The 27,636-nt window shown below is 41.6% G+C and overlaps 1 protein-coding gene and 1 long non-coding RNA gene across 2 annotated transcripts; one reads left to right on the top strand and one right to left on the bottom strand.

The window, feature by feature from the left end:
• Positions 1–3,464: 3,464 nt before the first annotated feature.
• On the bottom strand, positions 3,465–5,868 carry LOC121972726 (ethylene-responsive transcription factor WRI1-like). The gene is made up of 6 exons (XM_042524370.1): positions 5,678–5,868; positions 5,537–5,606; positions 5,161–5,253; positions 4,951–5,075; positions 4,528–4,601; positions 3,465–4,425 (listed from the first exon to the last, which is right to left on the bottom strand). The coding sequence occupies exons 1-6, from the start codon at positions 5,866–5,868 to the stop codon at positions 4,181–4,183; spliced, it is 798 nt and encodes a 265-aa protein (XP_042380304.1). The 3' UTR covers positions 3,465–4,180.
• Positions 5,869–7,292: 1,424 nt separating this feature from the next.
• LOC121970889 lies at positions 7,293–26,578 on the top strand. The gene is made up of 3 exons (XR_006109030.1): positions 7,293–7,451; positions 7,557–7,701; positions 26,232–26,578. It is a non-coding gene; the product is annotated as an uncharacterized LOC121970889 (long non-coding RNA).
• The last annotated feature ends 1,058 nt before the right edge of the window (positions 26,579–27,636 follow it).

Below are 27,636 nucleotides of genomic sequence, written 5' to 3'. Positions count from 1 at the left end.
TTCAAGTGAAAAATTAGAAACATGATCAGATGAAGAGAAAGGTAACTTATGATTTTTAGATTCCATGCAAGACCTACATGAATGAGATGAAGAGGAGGTAAAGAAAGTAGGTAAACCATAACTATTGATGATTGACTGAACAATGCGAAAGAAGGATGACCAAGGCGAGCATGCTAAGCTAGTTTATTTGTGTGTTCACTAACAAAAGCTGTGATTGAAGAACTCTGAAGATAGTAGATGTCATTTTTGATTCTCTCAAAAAACACAATAGTATTAGTTCCTCTATTTTTTATAAGATAATGATTATAATGAAACTCAAAAATGGCATTGTTATTAAGACAAAACTGACATATAGAGAGTAAATTTTTAGTAATAGATGGAACATGAAAGACATTGTGCATGTGAAAAATATGATTGGATAAATGAACATATGTGTTTCTAAGGTTAACAATATGCAAACCTGAACCATCGCTTACTTGAACCGTATCTGAGCCATAATACGACATTACATTTGTAAATATATTATAATCTGATGTGACATGATGAGTTGCTCTAGTGTCAATATACCAATCAGTAGATGAAAACTCTAGGGTTTTACCATGAGAAGTCACAGACGAGTGGACTTTAGGATAAACTTGTGAAGCAGGTTGTTGTCTTGAAGCTGCAGGACCTCCAATGAAATTTGAGTCAAATCATTTAGGATATTGAATACTAAAATGTCCATTTCTGAGATAAATTTGATATTTCCTCTGAGTATATGACCAATCATATCTTCTGGAATATTGATTTCCAGTATGTCTAATGATATGACAAATTTAACATTTTTCTAACTTTGTCTTTTTGTCATGATGTTGATTATTTGACATTGCAAAGGTATGGGAAGGTGTTGTTGAAGAAGATGGAATAGGAAGTTTGCCGGCATAAGCAACACTAGAGGAGGGAACAGTATGTGTTGTTCCAATCGTCGGACTGCAGAAGTGCTGCTCCTATTTGCCCGCCAAGGGCACACGATGCCACTGCGCTCCTTCATCAGACTACTGGAAGAAGACTGGCGGAGGCTGGATAAACCTTCACAAGGGTTGTCGCTAAGGTGACGCCGACTGAGATGCGGTGGTGTGTAAGCCTACAGTAGCCGTCAACTACAGCTTGGCAACGACTTTGTCGGGAGAGTAGGTTGTGGCGACGGTGATGGTGAGTAAGGAGATCTCCTCCTCTTACAGTCCGACTTTGTTGGCAAGAGCTGTCGGCGGCTGGTGGCGCAGGCAAGGGTTGGAGGTTTTAACGAAAAAGGAGCTTCGTTCCCCTTTCTTGGTGTTGGCGACAGAAGAAAGAAAAGGGTAATTTTCGTTCATTCTCTAAAACAGAGAGGAATGAGAGAATTAAAACAAGCAGAAGAGAGAATAAGGGGTTAATTTGAAAGAGTTTGTCCTTTATTGTCTCCATAGTAGAGGAAGGATTGATTGGGTCTTAGAGACGGAAGTGGATTGAGGGAAAAAATGAAAAGGATTTACCGTTTATTGGATCTTCATCTCGAGAAGTTGAGGGAAGATAAAAAGAGATAACTCTAATAACATATAAAAAGAAGAATATGCAGAGAGCAAGAAATAATATAAGACTGCGTTTGGTTGGGTGTTATCCTTGATAACCTTGGTTATCCATCCAAGGTTATTAACGAAAACCTTGTTTGGTTTAAGTAATTGATAATTCCCGAGTAATGTTCTATGCTCAACACGTCAGCAAAAGGAGCATGTAAGCAGGAATCGGAAAACCTCATAAAATTGAGGATTTTTTTATTCCGGGGTTAACGATTTTTTTTTATCAAAAATACCTTTCGATAAGAGAAAAATGTGAAATAAAAGAAAAACATAAAGAAAAAACATAAAAAATAAAATAAAAAACTTTAAAAAAAGACATAAAATAAAAAATAGAAAAATTAAAAATAATAAAAAAACGTAAAAAATAAAAAAAATAGGAAAAATGAAAAAAAAAACTTTTAAAAATTTTAAAATGTAAAAAAATAAAAGAAAATTTAAAAAGAAAAAAATAAAAAAACATAAAAAATGAAAAATAATAAAAAATCAAAAACACATACAAATAAAGAGAAACATGAAGAAGAAAAAGTAAAAAAATATATAAAAAAAAAAGAAAAACGATATATATATATATACATATAATATTATTATTATTTTTATGTAAGATTTGTTTTATATATATATATATATAATATTATTATTATTTTTATGTAAGATTTGTTTTGTAACTAAGGATAATATAGTATAATATTAAACTAAGTTATTCATTAAAATTTTTAAATAAATAAGTTTTTATTACACTATCTGACCAAACAACATTTAATTATATTTTATTTTTTATATTCTTAATTATGTGATTAGTTAGTAATCATATGACTGAGGTTATATGATAACTTAAACTAACCGTATCTTAAATGTAATAATAAAATTTATTATTCTTTTATGGTACTTGAAGAAGTACTTAGTCAAGATCAATTAATAAATAAAATAAAATTATTTTAGTATTTGCGTTCTTTGGATGTCTAAGGCCTTCTCGACAATCTTGTCAAGGTCCTCCTTCAGCTTCTTCTCCCACTTCACCATCTGGTTGGCGAATACGACGCCGATCCCCATCCCCAAAGCGTGCTCCCACGGATCGCCATCAGAATTCAGAAGCGAATCGACTTAGCAGATCAATCCCCAATCGCTGGAGGACGAGGATTAGGATTAATCACGGTATATCTAGACGCCCAAACCCAATAGGGCTCCCACCATCGTAGCCGTGCCCGACATTTCTTCCCCCTCTCTCTAAGTCTTCTCCTTTTGCGGCAAAGTTTGGGCCTTTTGGCGGCAGAACTGCTGCCGCCTGTTGGCCCAATTTGGAGCCCAACATTTCTTCTCTATCAAAATCGAGGAAATTCAAATTAAAAATTATATCATTTTTTTTTTTAAAAAAAAACTCATTCCTATTCTTCTCATTGACGTCAAGCAAGTTCAGATTTATTTATGACAATTCATATAAATATACAGTTAGGTGACATAATCGAATAGACAATATTGACTCAGTCTTGTTCTTATCCAAGGCATCATTTGACACAGATGTAATTAAATTGCAACCTTCATCACTTCTCCTCTGCAAATCCTTCAGTCTGCAAGATGTGTAGATCAAGGATTTTGATCTCTACGTTCGTGGTTTGTTTCTTAGCCGGCTTTCCTTCCTCGAGCTCTCTCTCGTTCAACTTCGGTAGCTTCCCAAACGATGTCTTCGTGTCCGATATCCTTCTCCAAGGCGATGCGGATAACGGCAATGGTGGCATCGAGCTCACCAAAGACACCTTAATCGGAACGGTCGCCGAGAGTGGGGGCAGAGCGAGCTACCAGAAGGATATCTTCCTCCTCTGGGACGCGCAAACCATGCAGCTGTCAGATTTCACTACTCGTTTTGTCTTCGACATCAGGCCTCAGGCGCAGACTAATTTTACCGGCGACGGCCTCGCTTTCTTCTTGTCGGTGCCAGTGCCTACTTATAGTCCCACATTATCGATGCCTACTTATAGTTTCACATCGGATGCTCAAGTAAATTCTATAAATGGTACTAGGCTTAGTCTTACGGGAGGAAGATGATTGTCGAGGCGGCAGATGTGAGGCTACAGGGTGACCGGTGGTCGAGGCTGTGTTTGGATGCTCAAATGAATTCTAGAAATGATACAAGCTTTAGCTTTTCAAGAGGAAGATGATTCTTGAGGCAGTGGGTGCGAGGCTACAGGGAGAATTTGCTCGGAGACAAATGGAATGCTTGATGGTTGTGGGGTGATCGGAGAGAAATGGAATGCTCGATGGTCGTGGGGTTATGGTACGCTCATCCCTGATCCAGAAGCACTGCCGTCCATGGAACAAGCTATCAGTGTGCTCAACTTTGAGGCTCCGTTGCCGGAACTTCCTCCGGCGATCTTCGAGTATTCCAATGAATTTTAGGACTGATACTAGAATAGAGATTCTGTTTGAATGAAAGAGGCTCAATAAGAGCATTTGCTTGCCCAACCAAATTAGGCTTTATGAAGGTTTCGAATCCAAAAGACAAAGCAACAAGGTGACAAGTGTACTTGCAGTACCAAACACAAAAAGCACAAGTATCAGGAAGTGGGTGTTTGAAGTCGCCACTCTTCCCCTCACCCAATTTTTTCGACCGCCATCGCAGTTCGCAGACTCATCAAAATTGCAGCGGCGTTTGCTTCCTCAGAGTCGTAGTAATCTTGGTTCACCTCCGGAGGAGGAGCTTCCGGAGTGTTCGTGGCTGTGGCAGGTACCTTCTGGCAGTTCATGTAGTTGCTGATGTCGAAGTTGGTGACTGCGTTGGGGCCTCTGAACTGGATCGCCGCGCGGTCGTAAGCTCGGGCTGCATCCTCCTGTGAGCCTGAAATGAGATTTTAGGAGCTTGAGATGGTGTTTCAGAACGATTGACTGACAAGAGGAGGAAGATGAAGAAGAAGAAGAAAAAAGACGTATGAGGACTCACTGAAGGTTCCCAGATAGCGATTCTTGTTGCCAAAAACTCCAATTCTCGCCTCCCACCTCCCTTTGTGCTGGTGCCTGTCAAATTCCATTCATGTCATCAGTTTGTTTTCAGAGCACCGGCCTCAAATGGGAAAAATGTGCATGCTACAAAACGTATTCAGACTCGGCCAAAACATTAGATTTCAGCCATTAATTAGCTAAATAGCAGCTACAACTCTCTAACATTTTGGACTTAATTCTGAAAAGAAAAACAAAAAAAACCTTTTGTTCTAAAGATCAACTACTCCTCATTGACACGTTCTTCCAGATACAGACAGAAAATGAATATAAAATGGGAAGAATGAATGAATGAATAATTCAGATTTGAAACCAAAAGATAATTCTAAAGATACGATCCTTTTAAGGAACATATTTGATAATTAACCTGAACACCCCGCGGTACTTTGAAACGCCTCTTGAGAACCCATTGCTCCTGCGCCTGAGAGAAGCCACGTAATCCTCCTTCGACATCCTTTGCATCTCTTCGTAGTCCTTTCTGTACGTATCAAACTGGATCCAATATATGTATTATCTATCTATCTATAGATATCTAGCTATTATTTATCACAAAACAGAGTTAAATATCAGTGCATACAGGAAAATTCAGAGCTGTTTCAGGACCCCGATATTTGAGTGCAGCAAGATCATACGTCCTAGCAGCAGCTTCTTCATCACCATAAGCCCCTTCACAGTGAACACCACCAATTCAAAGATGCATTTTTTAATTCTTCTTCTTTTTTGGTCATAAATGATGAAATAAAAGCAGTTATGACTCTTGTAAGCAGCGATTTACCTAAATAAACTATGCCAATGCCGCAGGAGCCCCAACGCACGTGCAGTTCGCGAGACAAAATCCAAGTGAGAAAGAGGAAAACAAATGCCATTAAAATTAAAGGGCAGAATAAATAACTAATCGGCGGCGATCATGTTCATTAAGTAAATCCCTTGAGTTGCCCTTGTAGTAACCGTGTCTTACCTTTCTTGTTCTGAAGGGGGTTCTTGTCCCATAGGCGAGCTTCAAACCTCCCAGTCCTTCTATGCCTATATATCGACCAGCACAAATCAAAACACTACAAACAACTAGATTTTTCTTTGTTTTAAGTTTAATTTACCTGGTGACGCCTCTGAAAGAAGAGCTTCTCTTGCGTTTTCCGTTGTCCAAATTCTTCTTCTCCTCCTCCGAGTCGGAAGCTTTCTTGGTGAGCCTTGGCCTCCTGGATTTGGTCACTTGAAACACATTGGAGGGGGAGGAAGAGGAGGAGGAGGAGGAGGAGGAGGAGGTGGTGGAAGCACAGCTTGCCATGGATTTGGAGATTGGAAAAATTGGTTCGTGATCGACGAGCCAAGTTCTGAAATGCTTATATAGGCAAAGGAATCCGTTTGTTTAGGTTTACAGTCTGACAATGGGTTTACAGTGACCAATCAAATTGAAGAGAGGAATCAAGTGGCTTCGCTTCGTGTCCTCGATGGTCACTACAGCAGGGCAAATCGAAAGCCAAGACACGCGTCATGGTTTTTTTTTGTTGTGTCGTTGATATTTTTTTAATGACGTTTATTAAAAAAAAATATAGTTATAAACATTTTATTTAAATTAATTAATTTTAAAAATAAAATATCAGAGATCACATATTTTATAAATAAATAAATAAATATATTAACTTAATAAACATATTAATCAAAATTGTTTAATTTGTTTAACCTAAACTCCCAAGACAGCTATTGGGTAAAATAAATAAATAAAAATATGTCTTTTCTATTTATATCCTTCTCTATTTTCTCATAAAATGACGATATTTTATTTTTTTTTAAAATAAATATAAAAATTATCAATCAAATAATATTTGTTTCTTTTCTCATAAAATAAAAATAGAAAATAACTAAACCAAACACGGCCTCAACTTTCTCATAGCAAAACTGTATAGTCGTTGAGCTCTACAGTGGCAATGAAGATGGTTGCGACTCTCCTCATCCGCAAGCTCACGTCCCTGACGAGCTGGGACAAATCAATGCCGCATTTAATATCAGGAGGCTCTCGAAATCTAACGTGGTCAATCGGACTTATTTGATGGAGGTCAGCTAAGGATGAGTAAAAATTTTATTAAATCAAATAAATCGGTTCAATTTATTTGAAAATTTAATTTTCTTTCCTTAAAAAAATGATTAATTTGATTAAGTAGGTTTGATTTTAATTTTTAAATTTCTTATTCAATTAAACTGAATATATTAAATTAATCAAATGTTTGGATCAAATTAAAATTTTACCTCCTATTCTTAAGACCTGAATGTTATTTTAAAAAATATATATTTTTTTAAAATAATTAATTTAATTTTAAATCAAATTAATTAATTTTTTTATTCAGTCGATTTAATTGGTTTTAAAAAAAATCATTTCGTTTAGATTAATTGATACGATTCAAATCATTTTTAACCTACTACTCCCCCAACCGTGTTAACACGGTGGCGGCGAATCTCGCCCCCACGGGCGGGATCAACCGGTTATGACATGGATTCTTGCAACATGGGTCGAGAGGTCGAGGGTCTGCGGCAGCAAATGCGATAACATCAATATCTGTCCGTGCTAAACACCCTCGTCCGCTATGTCATAGCCGGGCCCGTATTCACCGTGATTTACTCCCTCTCATACTCGTGGGGCAGAGGTGAGGGGGCCGCTAGGCGGCGGGACCCGCCTTTTGCAACACGGTGGCGGCGAATCTCTCGGAGCACCCAAGCGGCGCAAGGACAATCATCGAGGTCGGTGGACTCGGCCTCGTTGTGCACGTCATCGGACTAGTTTTCAAGGAGGAGGCGCACAGAACGCCGCGAGCCATCGTATTCCACCTCTTGTCGATAGAGGAATACCGTGCGGAAATCGGGGATTTGCTAGAGGTGCTTCCCTTTCTGGTGGAGTTGATGAGTAAAGGATCTTAAAGAAGAACGCCGTCGTTACAATTTTTCGGTCTCTCACTAACCAAGTTAAGATTTTGGAAGCAGGGGCGGTGCCGCCACTAATGGCTCTTCTCTCCGGCCAAGAATAGGGGGCCTTGCTAACGAAGATGGCGGTGCTGGCAAAGGTCGCCGAGCAGCACCGTCTCCTCTCCTTCCCTCTCCGCAGCAAAAAGAAAATCTCTGTTCAAAGGTAACTGTGCTTCATCTCACAATTTATGATCTCCACTACCTTCAGTTCTTGTGGAAATGCACTTTTCAAGCCATGGAAATCTTGAACAACATGTATTTGCCATGAACTAATTATGGACCGTGGACACTGATCCACCATCGTTACCCTCTAATAGCATGATTAAGACTTTTGTTGATCAAATTCTGAAGCCAACTGATGATGATTTCAAGGTCGGCCTCATATATTTTTTTTCCCCTTAATAATTCTTTCTTTTGTTGGTTTGATTAAGTTACTGATTTGGATAGTTTCTTTCTAGTGTAGCTGGTTTCTTTTGTTTTTGATAGGATATTGCTAATCTTTAATTGCAGCTATGAATTTTGCTTAAAAATTGCCTTGACATGTCGGGGAGATCTTATCTTGATACCACGCATAAGAAATACCAATGCAGATGAAAAATCCTTCTTTTTTACATTTGCATATCACACTTATTTCTCTGTGTCTCACATCAGCTATACAATCACATCTTAGTGATTTTCTTTAATAAGCATTAAGTATATTGTTTATTCTCGTAAAAAATATGTTCTCTATAGACTATATGGTGCCTAAGGCGAGTTGGAGAGTGTTTCTGGTGTTATTGGAAGGTCTAACGATGATGTAAAACTAATACCATTCCATCAAGCTCAATGGTGAATGGACATCTGAAAGCCTTTGATAACTTGATCTGGAATATAATTAAATAATACTTCAACCATTGTTTTCATTTCTTTTTATGAATAGTTATGTTCCCTACATGTGTATCATTAGTTTATTTTTAGCGAATGTATGATATCTAGAAATATTCCAATAATTTCTAAATCACCATTTGTGCTGTGAGATGACACAAGCATTGAGCATGATATCCTGGTTTCTCATTGCATAACGTAATTGTCCATTTGTGATCTTTATTGTGTAGGATCGAAATCGCTAGAGAGAGAGGGGAAGGGATGAATAGTATTTGTGATTCTCACATTCGTTTTCAAACTATCGAGTAATATGCAATGGAAATAAAAGAAACAATGCAAACACCAAGATTTACTTGGATCGGAGCTTGTGGCGACTCCTACTCCAATGGCCGCGATCATTGATCGTTTTCGATGGGCAATCACTATAAGTTCGGAAATTCTTTACAATTTGAAGTACAATATTTTAAGCAGTAATAAAAATTATACCGACAACGGAAAACAGTAAACTTGAAGCTTCTGGTCGTCGGAGTCTTGTTACAACTTTGTCGGATCGTTCTTTGAGCAGAGCACGGAAGGAAGATTGTGATTTCGAGTTATGTCTATGCTGCTGCTCGAACCGGCCTTAAGTAGGTCGTTGAGGGCGTCTCCAACTGCATGGAGGGCGCCTCAAAGCCCTCGTCAACCGCGTATGGATGAGCTTCGCACTGTTCGCAGCTTATCGGCCTGAGGGCGCCTCCAACCTCCATGGAGGGCGCCCTCCATCCCGTCCAAGGCGCCTCCAAACTCCATGGAGGGCGCCCTTGCGCCAGCGTCGAGGGCGCCCTTGCGCCAGCGTCCAGGGCGCCTCTAAGCTCCAGGGAGCCCTCGACCTGCTTCCTGCGCTGCTTCGGCCAAGGCACCCGAGGCACCTCCAAGCTCCATGGAGGACGCCTCGGATACTGTTCATCCAGGCTTTTAGTTCTTTTTCATTCTATAAAATACGGTGCTCAAATAATAATTAAATAATAAGGTTATTTGAGAAATAGTCTTATTGGAATTTTTAGAAATTTTTTGGGATTTAATTGGAGCTCGTATAACGTATTTCGAGAGGATGCATTTTTGGGCTTAAGAAAAGTCTGTTTGGAATACCCTTAAGTGGGGGTTGATTGGAATTATTAATATAAGATTTAATTATTTAAACCTAAGTTAGGTTATTAAGCCCTAAGCATTGTTCCCGATTCCTTTTTATCTCCCAATTCCCTTTGCCCCGAACCATCGCCGAGATCTTCCCCGAGCCTCACCTCGCGTCGCGACGCCGCCTCCCCTCCTTCGCTGAGCCTTTTCTCTTCAAATCCTCCGGCGATCTCCTCTCTTCCCGAGCCCTCAACCTCTCGCGGCCCCTCTTTCTCACGCAGTGATCAACAAACGCGACCGTCCCTTCGCGCCGACCGCTTGCAGCCGCGGGTCATCGCCAGAGAAGAAGATTCCCCATCTCCTCTTCCTCCTTGAGTCGTACGCCACCCGATCTCCTTTTCTCTCCCGAGCCACACCGTCGAGCCCTCCTTCTTCACTCTCCCTCGCGAGTTCCCGTACCAACAGCCGGCGAGATTCTTCTCCTCCTCGCTCGAGCAGTAAAGCCGTCGACCCCTTCTCTTCGAGTTGTGCCCTAACTGATATGGTAAGTATTTTCCCCTATGTTTGTACGAGATCCATGAGGTATGGGTTAGGTATTTAGGTAAGGTTGATTTGCTCGTCAAAGATGTGTGTTTACTGGCCGGGTCTTAATTTGAGCTCTTCGTGAACGGATTTGGGTTTTGGAGCTTTTGATTAAATTCGATGTTGCTTGGGTTCTATTCCATTTCTTCCCAAAAGTTTGAGATTTTGAATCAAGATCATGAAGGATTCGGTTGGGCTGGTTGGTGTTTTGTTCCTTCCCTTAGTTTCTGAAAAGCTTGGATAGTTTGTTGAGGTTTATGCTTTGATTGCTAATCTTCTTACTGCTTCCTGTTTGCTTCTTGATCCGGCAGTGAGGATGGGGGACCCCCCTTTAAGCAGAGTCAACGCCACGTGGAGGTTGAAAGGTAAAAGGTCAACCAGATGTTTGGCCGAGCGGATAAAGATTGGGGCGTCCGGCCGAAAGTTCCGAACGGAAGCAAAGACACCCCGACGGGGAGTCGGGGTTCCGACGCTCATGTTGAACAGGGTCGTATGGCCGAGCGAGTAGCCTGCTCGGCCGAAGGCATAAAGCAGAATACTGTGAACAGTCTCCGCCAAGCGCACGACCGGGAGTCGATCCGGTCAGACCAAAGGTACTTGCCGAGCGGCCGGACGCTCGGCGCAGGAACAGAAAAGACAAGGATTAAGGGACATCGGGAAACATCTTCTGATGGCAGACATGTTCGACGACTAGGCCATACGTAGAATCATACAATGGAAGGTTCTGTTGTCCCATCAAAGAGGTGCTCAGACTGTAGCAGTATGGGGTCAGGCAAGCTCCTCTGACAAGCCCATACCGAGGTATGGTAAAGGACACGTATTCTATATAAGGGTCCTCATACTTCGCCGGAGGTACGCATTCTCTCGTATTCGAAGCCACTTCTGCATTTCCTCTTGCCTGACTTGAGCGTCGGAGGGTCGTCGCCGGGAACCCCTTCCTGGCCCGATTTCCTTGCAGGTTCGCCGGAGATCCGTACAGCCGGCCGGAGATCCACGTCATCAGTTCATAGAGAGCCACGTGCCCAGCGTCCGTTGATTCAGCGTTCGGACAGGATCAATTTGACGCCGTCTGTGGGAACGCACCTGCATCCGAGCGGAAGCAATGGACGAAGCTGGACGACCGCACACGGTGATGCTCTCCACGGAGGAGCTCGACGCTCTGATCGAGGCAAGGACCGCTAAGCTTGTGGAACAAAAACAGAAGGCACAAGCCGAGCAGATAGAGCAACAAGCGACGTCCGCATCGGGAGGCCGAGCGGAAGCACTACTGGCCACAGTTCCATTTCATCGGGCCCTATTTCGTACGCCTCCTGAAGCCGCAATAGATAATCGTGACCGATGATCTTCATCCGACGAGGCGCCTATGCGAGACAACAGAAAGGGCAAGCCCCCCCGAACGGACCATCTTGGTAAGTTCGACAACAGGGCTATCCTACATCAATACACAGATGGAGTAAAGTGCCGGGTGTTCCTTACCACCCTCTCGGGATCGGCGCAACGGTGGTTTCGGAGGCTGCCGGACGGATCCATTACAAGTTTCAAGGAGTTCCGCACGGCCTTCCTCCACCATGTTGCAAGCAGTCGGCGTTACCAGAAGACTAGTGTCAGCTTATTCGCCATCAAGCAAGAGCCCAGGGAGTCGCTCAGAGCATACATCCAACGATTTAACCGAGTGACCATGGATATTCCAACGACCACCTCTGAAACGATGATGAATGCGTTCACGCAAGGCCTCGTGGACGGTGATTTCTTCCGGTCACTCATTCGGAAACCGCCTCGAGATTATGATCATATGTTACACCGGACCAACGAGTACATTAATGTGGAGGAAGCCCAGGCGGCCCGGAGAAAAGAAGTTCCAACTGAGCGGCTAGCCCCTGCCGAGCGGAAGCCTGTCAATCGCCAGGAGCCGCCTAGAGGACCGAGGGCCGAAGCAGTCCGCCCTCACCACGTGAGGTCCCAAGCAGTCCAAGAGGTATCTGCCGAGCGGCCCAAACCAAAGAAGAAGGTATGGACCCCTATGTTTTGCTCCTTCCACCGGACCGACACGCATAACACGCGGGATTGCCGAAGCCTTCCCCTGATCGCCCACCCTGCTCCTCGGAGTAACCGGCGTCAATCACCATCATCCGACAGGCGACAACGACATCGGCATCATGAGGCCGATCGGCGGATACCCGACAGGCGACAACATCAGTCTCCCGAACGGCATTACCCTCAGAGGCACGAGGACAATCCTCGGGTGTCTAGGGAGCGGCCTAGGCCGTCCGCTCGGGAAGAAGAAAATAGAAGTAACACTTCCCGAGGCGAAATCAACATCATCGCTGGCGGGCCGATCGGAGGCGACTCCAACAGAGCAAGGAAGGCGAGCGTCAGACAGCTTCAGATCCATGCGGTCGGCTGCAGCCAAGAACGGGCGAGCGGTCCCGAAACAGTTTTGGGCCCAGGGACTTGGAGGGAGTCGAAGTGCCACATGACGACGCTCTTCTCATGAAAGCGGTAATAGCTAACTATACTATTCACCGCGTTTTCATCGATACAGGAAGCTCGGTCAATATTATATTCAAAAAGGCCTTCGACCAACTGCAAATTGATCGAGCCGAGCTGCTGCCCATGATAACCCCCCTCTATGGGTTTACGGGCAATGAAGTTTTGCCGGTCGGACAGGTCCGATTGGCTATTTCACTGGGAGAGGAGCCGCTCAGAAGGACGAGGACTGCCAACTTCGTCGTGGTCGACTCTTCTTCAGCATACAATGTTATCTTGGGGCGACCGGCGCTCAGCGAGTTCCGAGCGGCAGTCTCCACCTTCCACCAGAAAATCAAGTTCCCGGTGGAGGATAAAGTGGGAGAAGTACGAGGAGACCAGCTGGCGGCTCGGCGATGCTACGTCGAGATGGTCCGAGCTGAAGCTAACTCCGCTCGGAAGACGCCACGGATCGAGGTGAACGCCATAATCGAAAAACCACCCTCTTTGGTTTATGAAGAAAAAGAGGAAGTGCAGATTCACTCGACCCGATCGGAGGCCACCACATTCATTGCGGCCGATCTGGAGGCAAGCCAGAAAAAGGAAGTGATCAAATGTCTCCATAAAAACTGCGATGTCTTCGTTTGGTCGACGCATGAGCTGCCCGAAATTTCGCCAAGTATAGCGCAGCACGAGCTCCACGTCCGACCGGATGCTCGGCCGGTGAAGCAAAGGAAGAGGGACTTCAGCGCCGAACAAAATACCATCATCCGAGCGGAGGTCGAGAAGCTCCTGGAGGCCGGCCACATACGTGAGGTCCAGTTCCCGAGCTGGCTGGCGAACGTGGTACTAGTCTCCAAGCCGGGCAACAAGTGGAGGGTTTGCATCGATTTCCGGGATCTCAACAAAGCATGCCCAAAGGATTTTTATCCTCTACCCCGGATCGATCAACTGGTGGACTCCACAGCCTGCTGCGAGTTGATATGCATGCTCGACGCCTATCAGGGCTACCATCAAGTGTCACTCGCCCGAGAAGATCAAGAGAAGGTCAGCTTCGTTACAGCCGACGGCACTTACTGCTACAATGTGATGTCGTTCGGACTGAAAAACGTGGGAGCAACTTATCAGCGCTTGATGAACAAAGTGTTCAAGGAGCAGATCAGACGAAATTTGGAAGTGTACGTGGATGATATTCTCATCAAGTCCGTCCGAGCGGCCGATCTCTTTAAAGACATGGAGGAGACTTTCCGAACGCTCAGGAAGTATGGAGTTAAGCTGAACCCTCAGAAGTGTCTGTTCGGAGCAAAAGGCAGGCGTTTCTTGGGCTATATAGTGACCGAGCGGGGCATCGAGGCAAATCCCAGCAAGGTGAAAGCATTACAAGATATGCCACCCCCAAGAAATCTAAGGGAAGTACAGCGCTTGACCGATCGGATAACAGCATTGTCAAGATTCATCTCGAAGACGGCCGATCGAAGCCTCCCGTTTTTCAAAATCTTGCGCAAAGCTACTAAGTTTCATTGGGATGAAGAATGCGATCGGGCGTTTGAAGAACTGAAGACATATCTGAACTCTTTGCCCGTGCTAGCCAAGCCAGCTGTAGGTGAGCCGCTCTGTATTTATTTATCTTCAACCGAGCAGGCAGTAGGCTCGGCATTAGTGAGGACGAGCGGAGAGGAACAACCAGTGTACTTCTTGAGCCATATTTTAAAAGACGCTGAATCTTGCTACACTGGGCTCGAGAAGCTGGCTTTTGCTTTGGTCCTCGCCGCTCGGCGACTTCGTCCTTATTTCTTGGCACATACAATCATCGTCCGGACAAATAACCCATTGGGAAGAGTGCTGTTGAACCCAGAAGCGTCCGGACGGCTCATCAAATGGACAATGGAGTTGAGCGAATTTGACATTCAGTATCAACCCCGTTCGGCGATAAAGGCGCAGTCCTTGGCAGATTTTGTCACCGAAGTGCAAAAGCCAGAGCCCGAAGCTATGTGGAAAATATTTGTGGACGGATCGTCCACTCGGCTCGGGAGCGGTATTGACGTGCTATTACTCTCTCCCCAAGAAGAAAGGATGCACTTATCCGTCCGGCTGGACTACAAAGCCACCAATAATGAAGCGGAGTATGAGGCGCTCATAGCCGGCTTGCAAGCCGCTCGGCATGTTGGGGCCGGTCGGGTGATGCTCCATTCCGACTCTCAGCTGGCTGCCCAACAGCTCTCGGGCACTTTTGAGATTAGCAACGCTCGGCTCAAACTCTACGCTGAAGCCTTCGAAAAGCTCAAGGCCAACTTCAGAGAAGTCATTATCCAGAAGATACCCCGAGCGGAAAATCAGGCGGCAGATGAGTTAGCCAAACTTGCAAGTTCAATATCACCGGTCGTCATCCAACAGCCAATTGAACAAGTATCTTTGGTGGCGCACGTCGACCGGATGGAGGGCCTCGCGTTTCCGAGCGATTGGAGGACAACCATCATGGAGTTTCTTCGATCGGGGGCAACACCATCCGATCGGGAAGCAGCCCAGCTATTAAGGAGGAGAGCCGGTCGGTTCACGCTCATTGGAGACCAACTCTACAAGAAGGCTTTCTCCCGCCCACTGTTGAAGTGTATGAGCTCGGAGGATGTGGAGTACATCCTCCACGAAGTGTACCAAGGATCGTGCGGGGGACATTCGGGCGGATGATCGCTGGTTAGGAAGATCTTGCTGGCCGGATACTTCTAGCCAACCCTGCAAACAGACGTCGCTCGGCGTAACTGGTGGTCCAGTCAGTCGGACTAATCGCCTCCTTCGACTAGACTTGAAGGGGAGACAAGTGATCCGGCAGTGAGGATGGGGGACCCCCCTTTAAGCAGAGTCAACGTCACGTGGAGGTTGAAAGGTAAAAGGTCAACCAGAGGTTTGGCCGAGCGGATAAAGATTGGGGCGACCGGCCGAAAGTTCCGAACGGAAGCAAAGACACCCCGACGGGGAGTCGGGGTTCCGATGCTCATGTTGAACAGGGTCGTATGGCTGAGCGGGTAGCCCGCTTGGTGATGTAGCGAATTTGTCACATCCGCTAATCAAATTGTACAAATGTATTTTCCACTGAACCCCTTAATTTAAACAATAATGTTGTAGTAACGAGCCCAGGATCGCTCTCGTGGAACCAATGGTAGAATGTAATTTAGGATTGTCTTTTTATTCCTATTTTTGGGGTTTTCGATATAAAAATGGAAATGGGGGAATTCAAACTTTAAATCTAAATCTAACAAAAGTAAAGCAGAGCAAATAAAAACTAATCTAATGCAAGAGTGAAACCTAACTATGAGCTAATGAACACTTGTGTGCCAACAATCAAACCAAAACGCATTGTCACTCTACGTTTTGATTAAATTATTAACACACACTTAAACTAAATATGAAATTACAAGACAGAAATAAAATTTAATCTAAAGCATGATTTAAACCCTAATTTGGAACTTAAACTCTAAACACTTAACCAAGCATCAAATTAACTTAAACTAAGCTTCAATTAAGTAATGAAATACTAAACTACTGCTAAAAACATAACAAACAATTAATGAATCCAATCTAAGCTATAAAACAGAAATGAAATGAACTGAAAAGGTAAACCAATCCAATCTCTCAACCAATCTAACAAGCTCACACTCTTGCCGTCACACAAGAGTGCCAAAGTCGAAACCACCCGACTCTGGACCTCAATGAATACTCTCAGTAGCGTATCAGCTCGAGGAAGGTTCAGCTACACCGACGGACCACCCCCGGCGAGCTAAGAATAACTCGCAACCCACTCAAGTGCCGAAAATCTGGAAATCTGCTAATCTGGATCTCTGGATCTGGAGTGGAGCTGTGGATGACAGATGGGCATCAGATGGAGCTCAGGAACACCGGCGGACCACCTCCGAGTGTTTCTGATGGACGGAGATACCGTAGATTGGAGGACCACCTCCAAATCTCGGCGGGAACAGAAAATCGCAGAAAAGAGAATTGCGCCGGAAGGAACACCTGCCGCCGGCTCCAGATGATCGGGATGAGCTGCCATGAAGCTCTACAATGAAGTTGAAGCTTGAGAGAACGGTTGGAGAAGGAATCGGGGTCGAAATCTAGAAAAATCACCGCGGGACGAAGCTGCTGTGCGCTGTGGAGTCGACGAAGAAGCTGGGTACTGTAGCTTCTCATTTAAATCAGATCTGGATCTGGAATGGACGGTTGAGATGATTCTGGGCTAAATCAACGGTGAAAAGTCATCCAAAATCTGATCCGAAGGTACTGATGTTGAGCTAGAGTCTGGATCTACTCTCCCGTAGGTCGGATCGATCAGAGCATCACTGGATGGCCCAAATCCGCCTAGTCTTCAATAAACGGTCCAGATTAAGTCGGGCTGGATCAATAGCTAGATGAACTCAGATCTGCATCAAAACTTCTGGATCTTCATCAATGGCTCAGATCTGCTCCCCATTAAGTTGGATCGGCCAGATCTTCAACGGATGGTCTAGATCTGTCCTATTCTTGATGAATGGCCCATAATGCTCAATGGCTAGATCTTCTCGTTTGAACTCCGATTTGAGCCGAATTTTGGTCCAAATAGATCCAAATCCAAGATCCTTTGATGCCTACAAAATAAGAATCAAATATTAACATCAAATAATATAAAAATAAAGTAATTTACAATTAAGTCCAAAAATACACACAATGCACAAAATGTGATGTAACCATGATTTTAAACCTATGAAATCAACATCAAACCATGCATAAATGAATCAAAATAATACAGTAAAATCATAGTTATCAAATCCCCCACACTTAGTCTTGAACGTCCCGTGAAAGTAATGAAAACTCAAAATCATCTCCATAGGAAATTCCCTAGCAATATCTAAAAGATAGTAAAAAGAATTTAACTAAGACCATCTAAAGATCACAAACAATCATGAATACAATTCAAACAATAATCAGTAGGTATGATAGTTTCAATCCAATTGAAAAATTAAGCAAGTTGCAATCTCATAAGGGATTTACCTATTCTAGCTCTCACACTCAAACATGTGTATAAGTGGAGCTCTCTCAATGTCACTCACAACATTTCACTATCATAAGCTTGCTTATTTTCTAATTCTCCACCACTATAAACATAGCATACATGAATCAAAAGGATTTTATCAACAAGAGTTGCAATGAAAGCAAGAAGAATAATGAAAGTGGATGAAATAGGCAAAAGAAAATAATTCAATGAAAATTGAGGAGATAAGAGTATTGGAGGAATATACTTGATGAGTTGACCATTTTGATGTGAAAAGAGATGAATACCATATGTTATTACTACTTCAAAGTATCAAGCTAACCTCTCCTTCAATTTGATGGCAAACAAAGAATCTTGATACTCTATCTTCCACTTGATACTCTCTTGATTTGCCAACAAAAATTTTCCTTTACACTGTTTTCCACTTCAATTTCAGCAATTTGAAACAAAAACAAACTTACATTAGCTAATGGAAAATAGCTCCCTCTCCCACACTTAAATTATTGGCCGTCTCGGATAATAAAATACATCACATGCATACAATGCATTAACACTTTAGAAGCTACTGTTTATCATTCTGCAGATTTTCTTATTCTCTCTGTTGCTGCTGCATTTCATGAATTCCTGCATTTTATGTTCATCTCTTTCATTTCGGCAATAACACAGCAAGATAAAGATCAGTATTATATTCCTGCAGCTTCCAAGATCAGATCCCAATTGTCTTCAACAATGAAGTTGAGTCATTGGCATAATCTGTAAGCACAGATTACAGAAATCTGTGCAGTGAAGATTCTATTCCAGTCGCTTGAAATTCCATCAAGTTTCTGCATATTTTCAAATGTGCAGTGAAGTATTAAATTCAGCTCAGAATTTCCAAAATTTAGCTTCAAGTGGAATTTAAGAAATGAGATTTAGTCTTTGACACACAGATTCTCTTCCTGATTCAGAATCATCTACAGAATTGTAACTCATTTACAAGGAAGTTAATTTCTGAACAGAGCTTGAATCTGAAATGGCAGAGCTTGTATCAACTATTGGAGAAATTCAAGAATTTTTCTGATCTTCTTCAAATTTCCGGTCTACTCTTTTAACTTCCCAAAGGACTATCTTCTAACATTGCTCTGATTTATTTCCAGAATCAAATTCAGCATGCATTGCTGAATTCTGAGATTTCTAACTCAGTCAAAATCAGGAATTTAAAGGTGAGGATGAATTGACATGAGCTCATCTTACGGTTGTCTTCGTTCAAAATTTGCCATAGACTTTGGCACGCAATAGTCTAAATTGATACCTCAATTACAGCTTGATTTGATTAACCCTGGATTTGGAGTTTCACCATTTCTGATTTCTGTTTCTATACTGCATAAGTGGACTAGCTAGACAAAATCTGACCTTTAAGAAATGCAAGAATCAATTCTGAATTCAATCTTCTTGCTTTATGGATTCAAGTTCAGATTCAATTCTGCACTCTAATTTCTGTCATTCCAGCAATCAACTTCTTTTGTTTCCATTTGTTTCCTTCTAAATCTTACACTACAATCATTGAATGAGTATCACTTCACAACTAGAGAGCCTTCACTGCCTTCTTTTATTCCTCTCATTCACCCAAAATTCAGCCTTTAAATGCTTAAAAATGTCATTGTAATTCCTTCTCTGCAGTAACTAACATGAGTCTGGATAAAAGCTATCAATGCAAGATTACCATTTGTTACTACACAATACAAGTCTCCCCTTGAATTTCTCACTGATTTAAATTTGCTATTGCATTTTGATACACCATTTGATACATCACAACTTCCTTGTTTCTACAATTCAACATTCTGTTCATCAGCATAATCTGATTTCAGCATTTTCAAAACCTTCTTGCCACATAGTCTTGAATGTATCAACATAGTATCAAGCCTCTAAATCCAAAGCAATTGTAACTTGCTCTTGACATGATAAAACTCAAGAAATTAATTCATTTAGCATACAAGAGCACTTCATATTTCAGCTTGGAAAGAATGGCACATCCTTTTGTTATTGAGTATACAATACACTTGCTTCAATTTCTCAATGATTTGAGAGTTTAAAGAGAAAGTTGGCACAAAAGTGGCACATAGCAATAGCTCACTTGGCCTTTTGGAATCAATATCATTAGCTCCTAATAGAATCTCCATTTTGCTGGTTCCTTTTGTTTACAGTGCTGTTGCTATTGCTTAATCAAACTCAGCTCCAAACAACTCTGAAATCAAGTTCCTCAACTTCAAATCAAACTCCATACACTTGTAACAAAATTTTCACAATTCCTTGCTTTTCTTTTCTGCATTTCTTTAGTTCCTCTCCAACTTGACAATCTGATTGAAATTATTGTTATCAGATACTTTTCTTCACACTGTTTTCTTTCATCAGAATCTATGATTCAAACTTCAAAATCAAGCACTGAGGTAATTCCAACTTTGTTATGAAAATTCTAGCTTAGCAATGAATTTCTAAACATCAACAGTAGCCTTCATTTCTGCCTCCTTCAATTCTTCTTATCATCTAGTATCAACTTTCAGTTCACATTGAGAATCAGATTCAAGAGTCTATTTAAGCACATTGGCACATTTATTCCAAATCTTCTTCATTTTCTTCAAACTAAATTTTTTTTCTTTCTTGAATGGATTAAATCCTTTCTTCACCAAGAAAAATCCAAGTCATTCAAGGATATTCAAGTATTCCACCAAGAAGATCAAAATCAAAGAAAATGAAATGATTCCCTTGAACCAATACAAAATCTCCCATATTTCCAAAAATGTATCATCTCATCATCCCTCCCCCACACTTAATCCTTTGTCATCTTGCAACATAAATTCATCAAGTATTCAACCAAAATACTCAATAAAAGAATGACAAGCAAAGATAATAAAAGGATAAAATGCAAGAGGAAAATGTTTAAAGAAAATTGTGAGGAAAGGAATTGGAAAGTATGAAGTGATCAATAGTTAGAATGCTAGATAAAAAATTTCGAGAAAATTGTAGGAAAGAAATTGGGAAGTATGTAGGGGAACAAAATTGACAAAATCCTCAATTTCCATGCACACAAATGCTATTGTGACTTTTAAAAGAAACTAAGCAAGTTCTAGAGCTTAATTTGCTATGAGTGCATGCCACACAAAGTTAAAATAGTGTTTAGGTTTAAAGTGGACCTCACTAGGTATTTTTATTGCAATCAAACTCAATTGATCAAATTGGAATCCTCTACCAAATTAACCAATACCATGTAAGAAAAGCATCCAATCATGTCAAATGACATAAAATTGATGATCAAATTTAAGAAGTTTTTACCATCTTAAAAATATCACTAAACAATTCATGGAGACTTTTATTCAAATGACATGCTTTATATACCAAACTAAATGCAATGTATGAAAATAAAATGCAAATGCAAAGTATTAAACTAAAGACACGTATAAAGAATTTATTAAAGAAAAACTAAACACAAAGCATGAATTTAAATGCAAGAGTAAGCAAAATTGGAACTAACTCCCCTTTAATTCCCGGTGGTTGAAGAAAGTTTAGAAGTAGTAGCCACCCCGGAAGTGGAGTAATCGTGGTTCCACTTAAATTCTTCTTATTAATCCTTTTTCCCTTCAAAGCTTTTTCTGGAGGACGGAGGCGGTTCAGTTTTAATACCCATTTCAAACATCTATTGTGTCCTACAAAAGCAAAGATAAGCAACACATTCCGAACACTATCATGAAAAGATAAATGGGTATCACATTCTATAAATTCAATTAATGGTACCTCTATGAAATTTTTGGATAATTCACAAGAAATTCTCACCTTGTCGTGTTGAAAGGTACCTAAAGTAGTGATTGTTACCTCCTTTCCACCTAGTAAATGCTCAGACTCTGGTTCTGGTGAGTGTACAACTTCATGTAGTGATTCTTGGGTGCTTGGCTCCATAGCACAAGTCCCTACACTTACATCATCTTCTATTCTTGGTGATTCTTGAGGTAATGCTTCCAATAAACATTCCCCTACACTTATATCATTTTCTGCAATAATACCTGCATTCAACAACATCTAAAGCAACATTATCAGTAAAATCAGAAATCTGAACAACTACATCATCATCACAAATAAAATTAGATAAATCTTGTGAATAAATGGGAATAGGGTCAGACCTGACAAAATCACTACTCTCCATCTCTCCACTGGAGTTCTGTGCTTGTAACTGATTAATGGATGACGCAATCTGGTCTAACTGACTCTGAATATTCTGTATCCTTGCAAATTGTTGCTTTTGATGCTCTCTCATTTGTTGCATAACTTCATTGCATTTCTACATTGATTCTTCAATTTGTTCTTGTGCATCCTCATACCTATTCCGCTACTCCATAGGTAGGTAGGACTGATAGAACCGAGTCTGAGGCTGATAAAAATAATTCTCTATCCCATCTCCAAAATACTGATGATATGGATCCATGGTCACATGAATTTCCTGTTCTTACACTGAAACACTAGCAAATAAAATCAGAAGACTTAGGAACAAATAAAATCAACACATGAATATATAAGCATGAAAGCAATCAAACAACAATCCTAAAATTACTAAACATTGCATATTACAATTTCCCCGACAATGACGCCAAATTTGATAAAGCGAATCTGTCACATCCGCTAATCAAATTGTACAAATGTATTTTCCACTGAACCCCTTAATTTAAACAATAATGTTGTAGTAACGAGCCCAGGATCGCTCTCGAGGAACCAATGGTAGAATGTAATTTAGGATTGTCTTTTTATTCCTATTTTTGGGGTTTTCGATATAAAAATGGAAATGGGGGAATTTAAACTTTAAATCTAAATCTAACAAAAGTAAAACACAGCAAATAAAAACTAATCTAATACAAGAGTGAAACCTAACTATGAGCCAATGAACACTTGTGTGCCAACAATCAAACCAAAACGCATTGTCACTCTACGTTTTGATTAAATTATTAACACACACTTAAACTAAATATGAAATTACAAGACAGAAATAAAATTTAATCTAAAGCATGATTTAAACCCTAATTTGGAACTTAAACTCTAAACACTTAACCAAGCATCAAATTTAACTTAAACTAAGCTTCAATTAAGTAATGAAATACTAAATTACTGCTAAAAACATAACAAACAATTAATGAATCCAATCTAAGCTATAAAACAGAAATGAAATGAACTGAAAAGGTAAACCAATCCAATCTCTCAACCAATCTAACAAGCTCACACTCTTGCCGTCACACAAGAGTGCCAAAGTCGAAACCACCCGACTCTAGACCTCAATGAATACTCTCAGTAGCGTATCAGCTCGAGGAAGGTTCAGCTACACCGACGGACCACCCCCGGTGAGCTAAGAACAACCCGCAACCCACTCAAGTGCCGAAAATCTGGAAATCTGCTAATCTGGATCTCTGGATCTGGAGTGGAGCTGTGGATGGCAGATGGGCATCGGATGGAGCTCAGGAACACCGGCGGACCACCTCCGAGTGTTTCTGATGGACGGAGATACCGTAGACTGGAGGGCCACCTCCAAATCTCGGCGGGAACAGAAAATCATAGAAAAGAGAATTGCGCTGGAAGGAACACCTGCCGGCGGCTCCAGATGATCGGGATGAGCTGCCGTGAAGCTCTACAATGAAGTTGAAGCTTGAGAGAACGATTGGAGAAGGAATCGGGGTCGAAATCCAGAAAAATCGCCGCGGGACGAAGCTGCTGTGCGCTGTGGAGTCGACGAAGAAGCTGGGTACTGTAGCTTCTCATTTAAATCAAATCTGGATCTGGAATGGACGGTTGATATGATTCCGGACTAAATCAACGGTGAAAAGTCATCCAAAATCTGATCCGAAGGTACTGATGTTGATCTAGAGTCTGGATCTACTCTCCTGTAGGTCGGATCGATCAGATCATCACTGGATGGCCCAGATCCGCCTAGTCTTCAATAAACGGTCCATATTAAGTCGGGCTGGATCAATAGCTAGATGAACTCAGATCTGCATCAAAACTTCTGGATCTTCATCAATGGCTCAGATCTGTTCCCCATTAAGTTGGATCGGCCAGATCTTCAACGGATGGTCCAGATCTGTCCTATTCTTGATGAACGGCCCATAATGCTCAATGGCTAGATCTTCTCGTTTGAACTCCGATTTGAGCCCAATTTCGGTCCAAATAGATCCAAATCCAAGATCCTTTGATACCTAAAAAATAAGAATCAAATATTAGCATCAAATAATATAAAAATAAAGTAATTTGTGATTAAGTCCAAAAATACACACAATGCACAAAATGTGATGTAACCATGATTTTAAACCTATGAAATCAACATCAAACCATTCATAAATGAATCAAAATAATACAGTAAAATCATGGTTATCACTCGGCCGAAGGCATAAAGCAGCAATACTGTGAACAGTCTCCGCCGAGCGCACGACCGGGAGTCGATCCGGTCAGACCAAAGTAACCTGCCGAGCGGTCGGACGCTCGGCGCAGGAACAGAAAAGACAAGGATTAAGGGACATCGGGAAACATCTTCTGATAGCAGGCATGTTCGACGACTAGGCCATACGCAGAATCGTACGATGGAAGGTTCTGTTGTCCCATCAAAGAGGTGCTCAGACTGTTGCAGTATGGGGTCAGGCAAGCTCCTCTGATAAGCCCATACCGAGGTATGGTAAGAGGACACGTATTCACCTCGGTATCTGTGCATGAGCCTCTTCACAGCTCTATATAAGGGTCCTCATACTTCGCCGGAGGTACGCATTCTCTCGTATTCGAAGCCACTTCTGCATTTCCTCTTGCCTGACTTGAGCGTCGGAGGGTCGTCGCCGGGAACCCCTTCCCGGCCCGACTTCCTTGCAGGTTCGTCGGAGATCCGTACGGCCGGCCGGAGATCCACGTCATCAGTTCATAGAGAGCCACGTGCCCAACGTCCGTTGATTCAGCGTTCGGACAAGATCACTTCTAAAACATTGGACAGATTTGGGATGTTATGGATTTTCCTTCGAGATTGTTATGTTTCCTGAGTAGCTATGGATTTCAATTTCATGGTCCTTCATAGTGTCCTCAATTTCCAGGATAAGTTTGTGTATGAATGGAAGTCGATTTGAGAGGGTTCATGGGTTTTGAGTTGGCTCTGAATTGGTGGACTGATCTAATGTGTGCAGGGTGAATCAATATGTTTTGTTTTAACTCTTGATGATGGTTTTAGACTTGTTATCTTGGGACGATTAGTATGGAATTGAGTTGTCCTGGTGATGTACTGGTTTTCTTGTGCTTGCGTTGAATTCTCTTTTATCAGATTTAATGTTATTGCTTTGAGTTTTCTTGTGCCAGTTTTATGTGTTCACTCTTTTGATAGTGAATTGTTGGGACAGAAATTAGGTGATGTGAACGCTACCTCATGTTAGCTAAATTTCTGGGACAGATTAGGGTAGACTGCCAATTGTTCTAGGGTTGGGTTAGATATGGTTTGACTAGTATTGGTTTTAGCTATTTGATTCATATGAAGATAGCTAATTTGCGTGCGCTAGTGCAGGACATTGATTGAGACGGTTGACGTGATGGGGCATAATTTGGTTCAGACTACATATTAAAGGCGGGTACTTCTTACTTTGACTCTATAGTTCTTTGAACTTGGTGCATGAATTCTTTTTTTGGATAAGAACTGTTTTACCTTGACTCCACTCTTATTTTTCCTGTGTTTGATACTTCCATGTGATCTTTGAGATATTCGTTTCCATATCTATACAGTCTCTTGTTGTTATCCATAATAAGTAGCAGATACTAGATATCATTTTTGTATGCTTTGACTGTTGTTTATTTATGTACTAATTTTTGCATACCTAATTTTTGCTTATATTTGTATGATGACTGTTGCATTTGGTGCATCATATCATGGTATGCATGTCAACGACCAATTCTCCCTTGCGGTCGAGAGAGTCGTTGACCAGGGCCGCATCCTCGGCCACTCGAGAGAGTGGTAGCTTAAGTTGATGCCTCTTGTCCTATCGTGCTTCCACTCGATCACTCATAGGTAGTGATAGCTGGAGTTGCGAGCAGCAGGGACCCCCGTCGTAGATGTAGCTAGTTAGCTACTATGCAACTGTCCCCTCGGCCACTCGAGAGAGTGGTAGCTGGAGTGGTGTACAGTTTGTCACTGACCCAGTCTCTCGACCATACAAGGGTCATGGTGCAGAGGGGTGGGCGGGAGTGACCATCCGTGCATATACTGTTGTTATACTTGCTTTAGCTGCTGCTGTTTACATATGTTGTTATTGCTTACTTACTGTTGTTGCTCACTTATGCTGCTATGCTTGCTTATGTTGAGATATACCATCGTTGTAGGTGTTTAGTCCTTGATTTACTTATTGAAAGTTTGTATATACCTTATATATTTCCTCTGTAGTTATGAGCAATACTGTAGCAGATTAGTACTACTTCTGACCTTCTATTACTAGTCTAGGATATGATTTCAGGTATGAATATTTATTATGGTTTTGTTTTAGTATCTGCTATTTCCTTTATGAGACTGTGTACTCTTGGCTCACTTTCTAGTTGTATTTTATGTTCATGCACTATATTTCTTTTACCCGCTGAGTCCCAGTACTCACCACCCCACAAAATGGTTTTTCTTTCGCCAGGTAGCAGGTAGATGAATTATGGATGTTTGGAGAGTCTCGACTGCCGGCCCCACTTCCCACATCATATCTGAGGGCATTTATCGATTTTATTTCCGCTTTACTTGTATTTTTAGTATTCAGCAGTTGTAGTATTGTATGAATTTGTCTGTATTTGGAGTTTGATTCATGGTGTTTTACTATCGTGATCTTGTGCTTGTGTAAGCCTAATTGGCTAATACACTTTAGTTGTGGATTGTGGGTTTTCTTTTCGTTTTTCCGCTGTGCTTTTAATATAGTCGTGTGGGCTGAATATTAATTGTGTGGTTGTTCTATTGATTTATGTCTAGCCGGGTAGGCTGTGTTATATAAACTGCGTGGTTATGTATGTTCCAGCCATGTGGGCTGATGAATATGTTATATGTTGTTTGTGTGTATGTATATTGCTTCATATTGTCATCGGTAGAAGGGAGATGTTGTCGGATTTTTGTCTGACAGGGACTCCTTTGGGGCGTGACACATTCCCTGCAAGATATGTTAGTACAAAATACAAAACATATCTTACAAAATAGAGTTAACACAAATAAAACAAGATTAACATAAGAATTTGACAGTCATCGAACTGTCCGGTTCTGATTTTGGATTTCACCTCCGGAAACCCTAGGTTGAATCGACGCCTATTGTTTCTTCACCGGGGAACGCGTCCTCACCTATTATACTTAGGAGAGTTTACCTGTTTCCTAGATCGGTTCTCCAGATCGACTGGACTTTTGCTTAGCGTCCAAATCTTCAGGACTTTCTGCTGGACGTTCGCTCCACGACCCATCCAGTATTCCACCATGTTTGCGACACCAAGATTTCAACCTAGAGTCCCCGAATCTAGGATTTTTGCTCGAAGCCTTTAACTTATCAAGACTTTCCATCTAGGGTTACTACCCCCTAGGACCTAGGGTTATCGTCTCCTACGATTTTTCATCTGCTTAATCGCAGTTAGGATTTTTCCCTAAGTATATTTAGGACTTTTCTACAATCTCATTTAAATCTTATTAGATAACAGGACAACTTAACTTTGAATCCTTTAACATAATCAAAACGTTGTCCTTTGAACCCTTTAACATAATCAAAATACAGATTCGATCGTCTGATGCTTTCCGCATCTCCATATTGGTCTAAATTTGAATTGAATCAATTTTGCCAATTTTGTTTTGCATTGACTTAATTGAGACATGTAGAAAATTAGACGATGAAGGTCTCATATGGGGGATTTCTATTTTGATTTGCCATAGAAATGAAATTAGTCTATTTCTCTTGTTTAATGGGCATTATTTGGACATCTGCACTTGCATTCTGCAACTTGCTCGTTCTTTATCAATATGTTGATTTGGAGATCTTTTGACCTTATATATTATATGCTTTATCACACTTGTAT

Source organism: Zingiber officinale, chromosome 4A, assembly GCF_018446385.1.
Source record: "Zingiber officinale cultivar Zhangliang chromosome 4A, Zo_v1.1, whole genome shotgun sequence".
NCBI lineage: Eukaryota > Viridiplantae > Streptophyta > Magnoliopsida > Zingiberales > Zingiberaceae > Zingiber > Zingiber officinale.
Note: the sequence above shows the minus strand (reverse complement) of the source record. Positions and strands in the feature narration are given on the sequence as shown.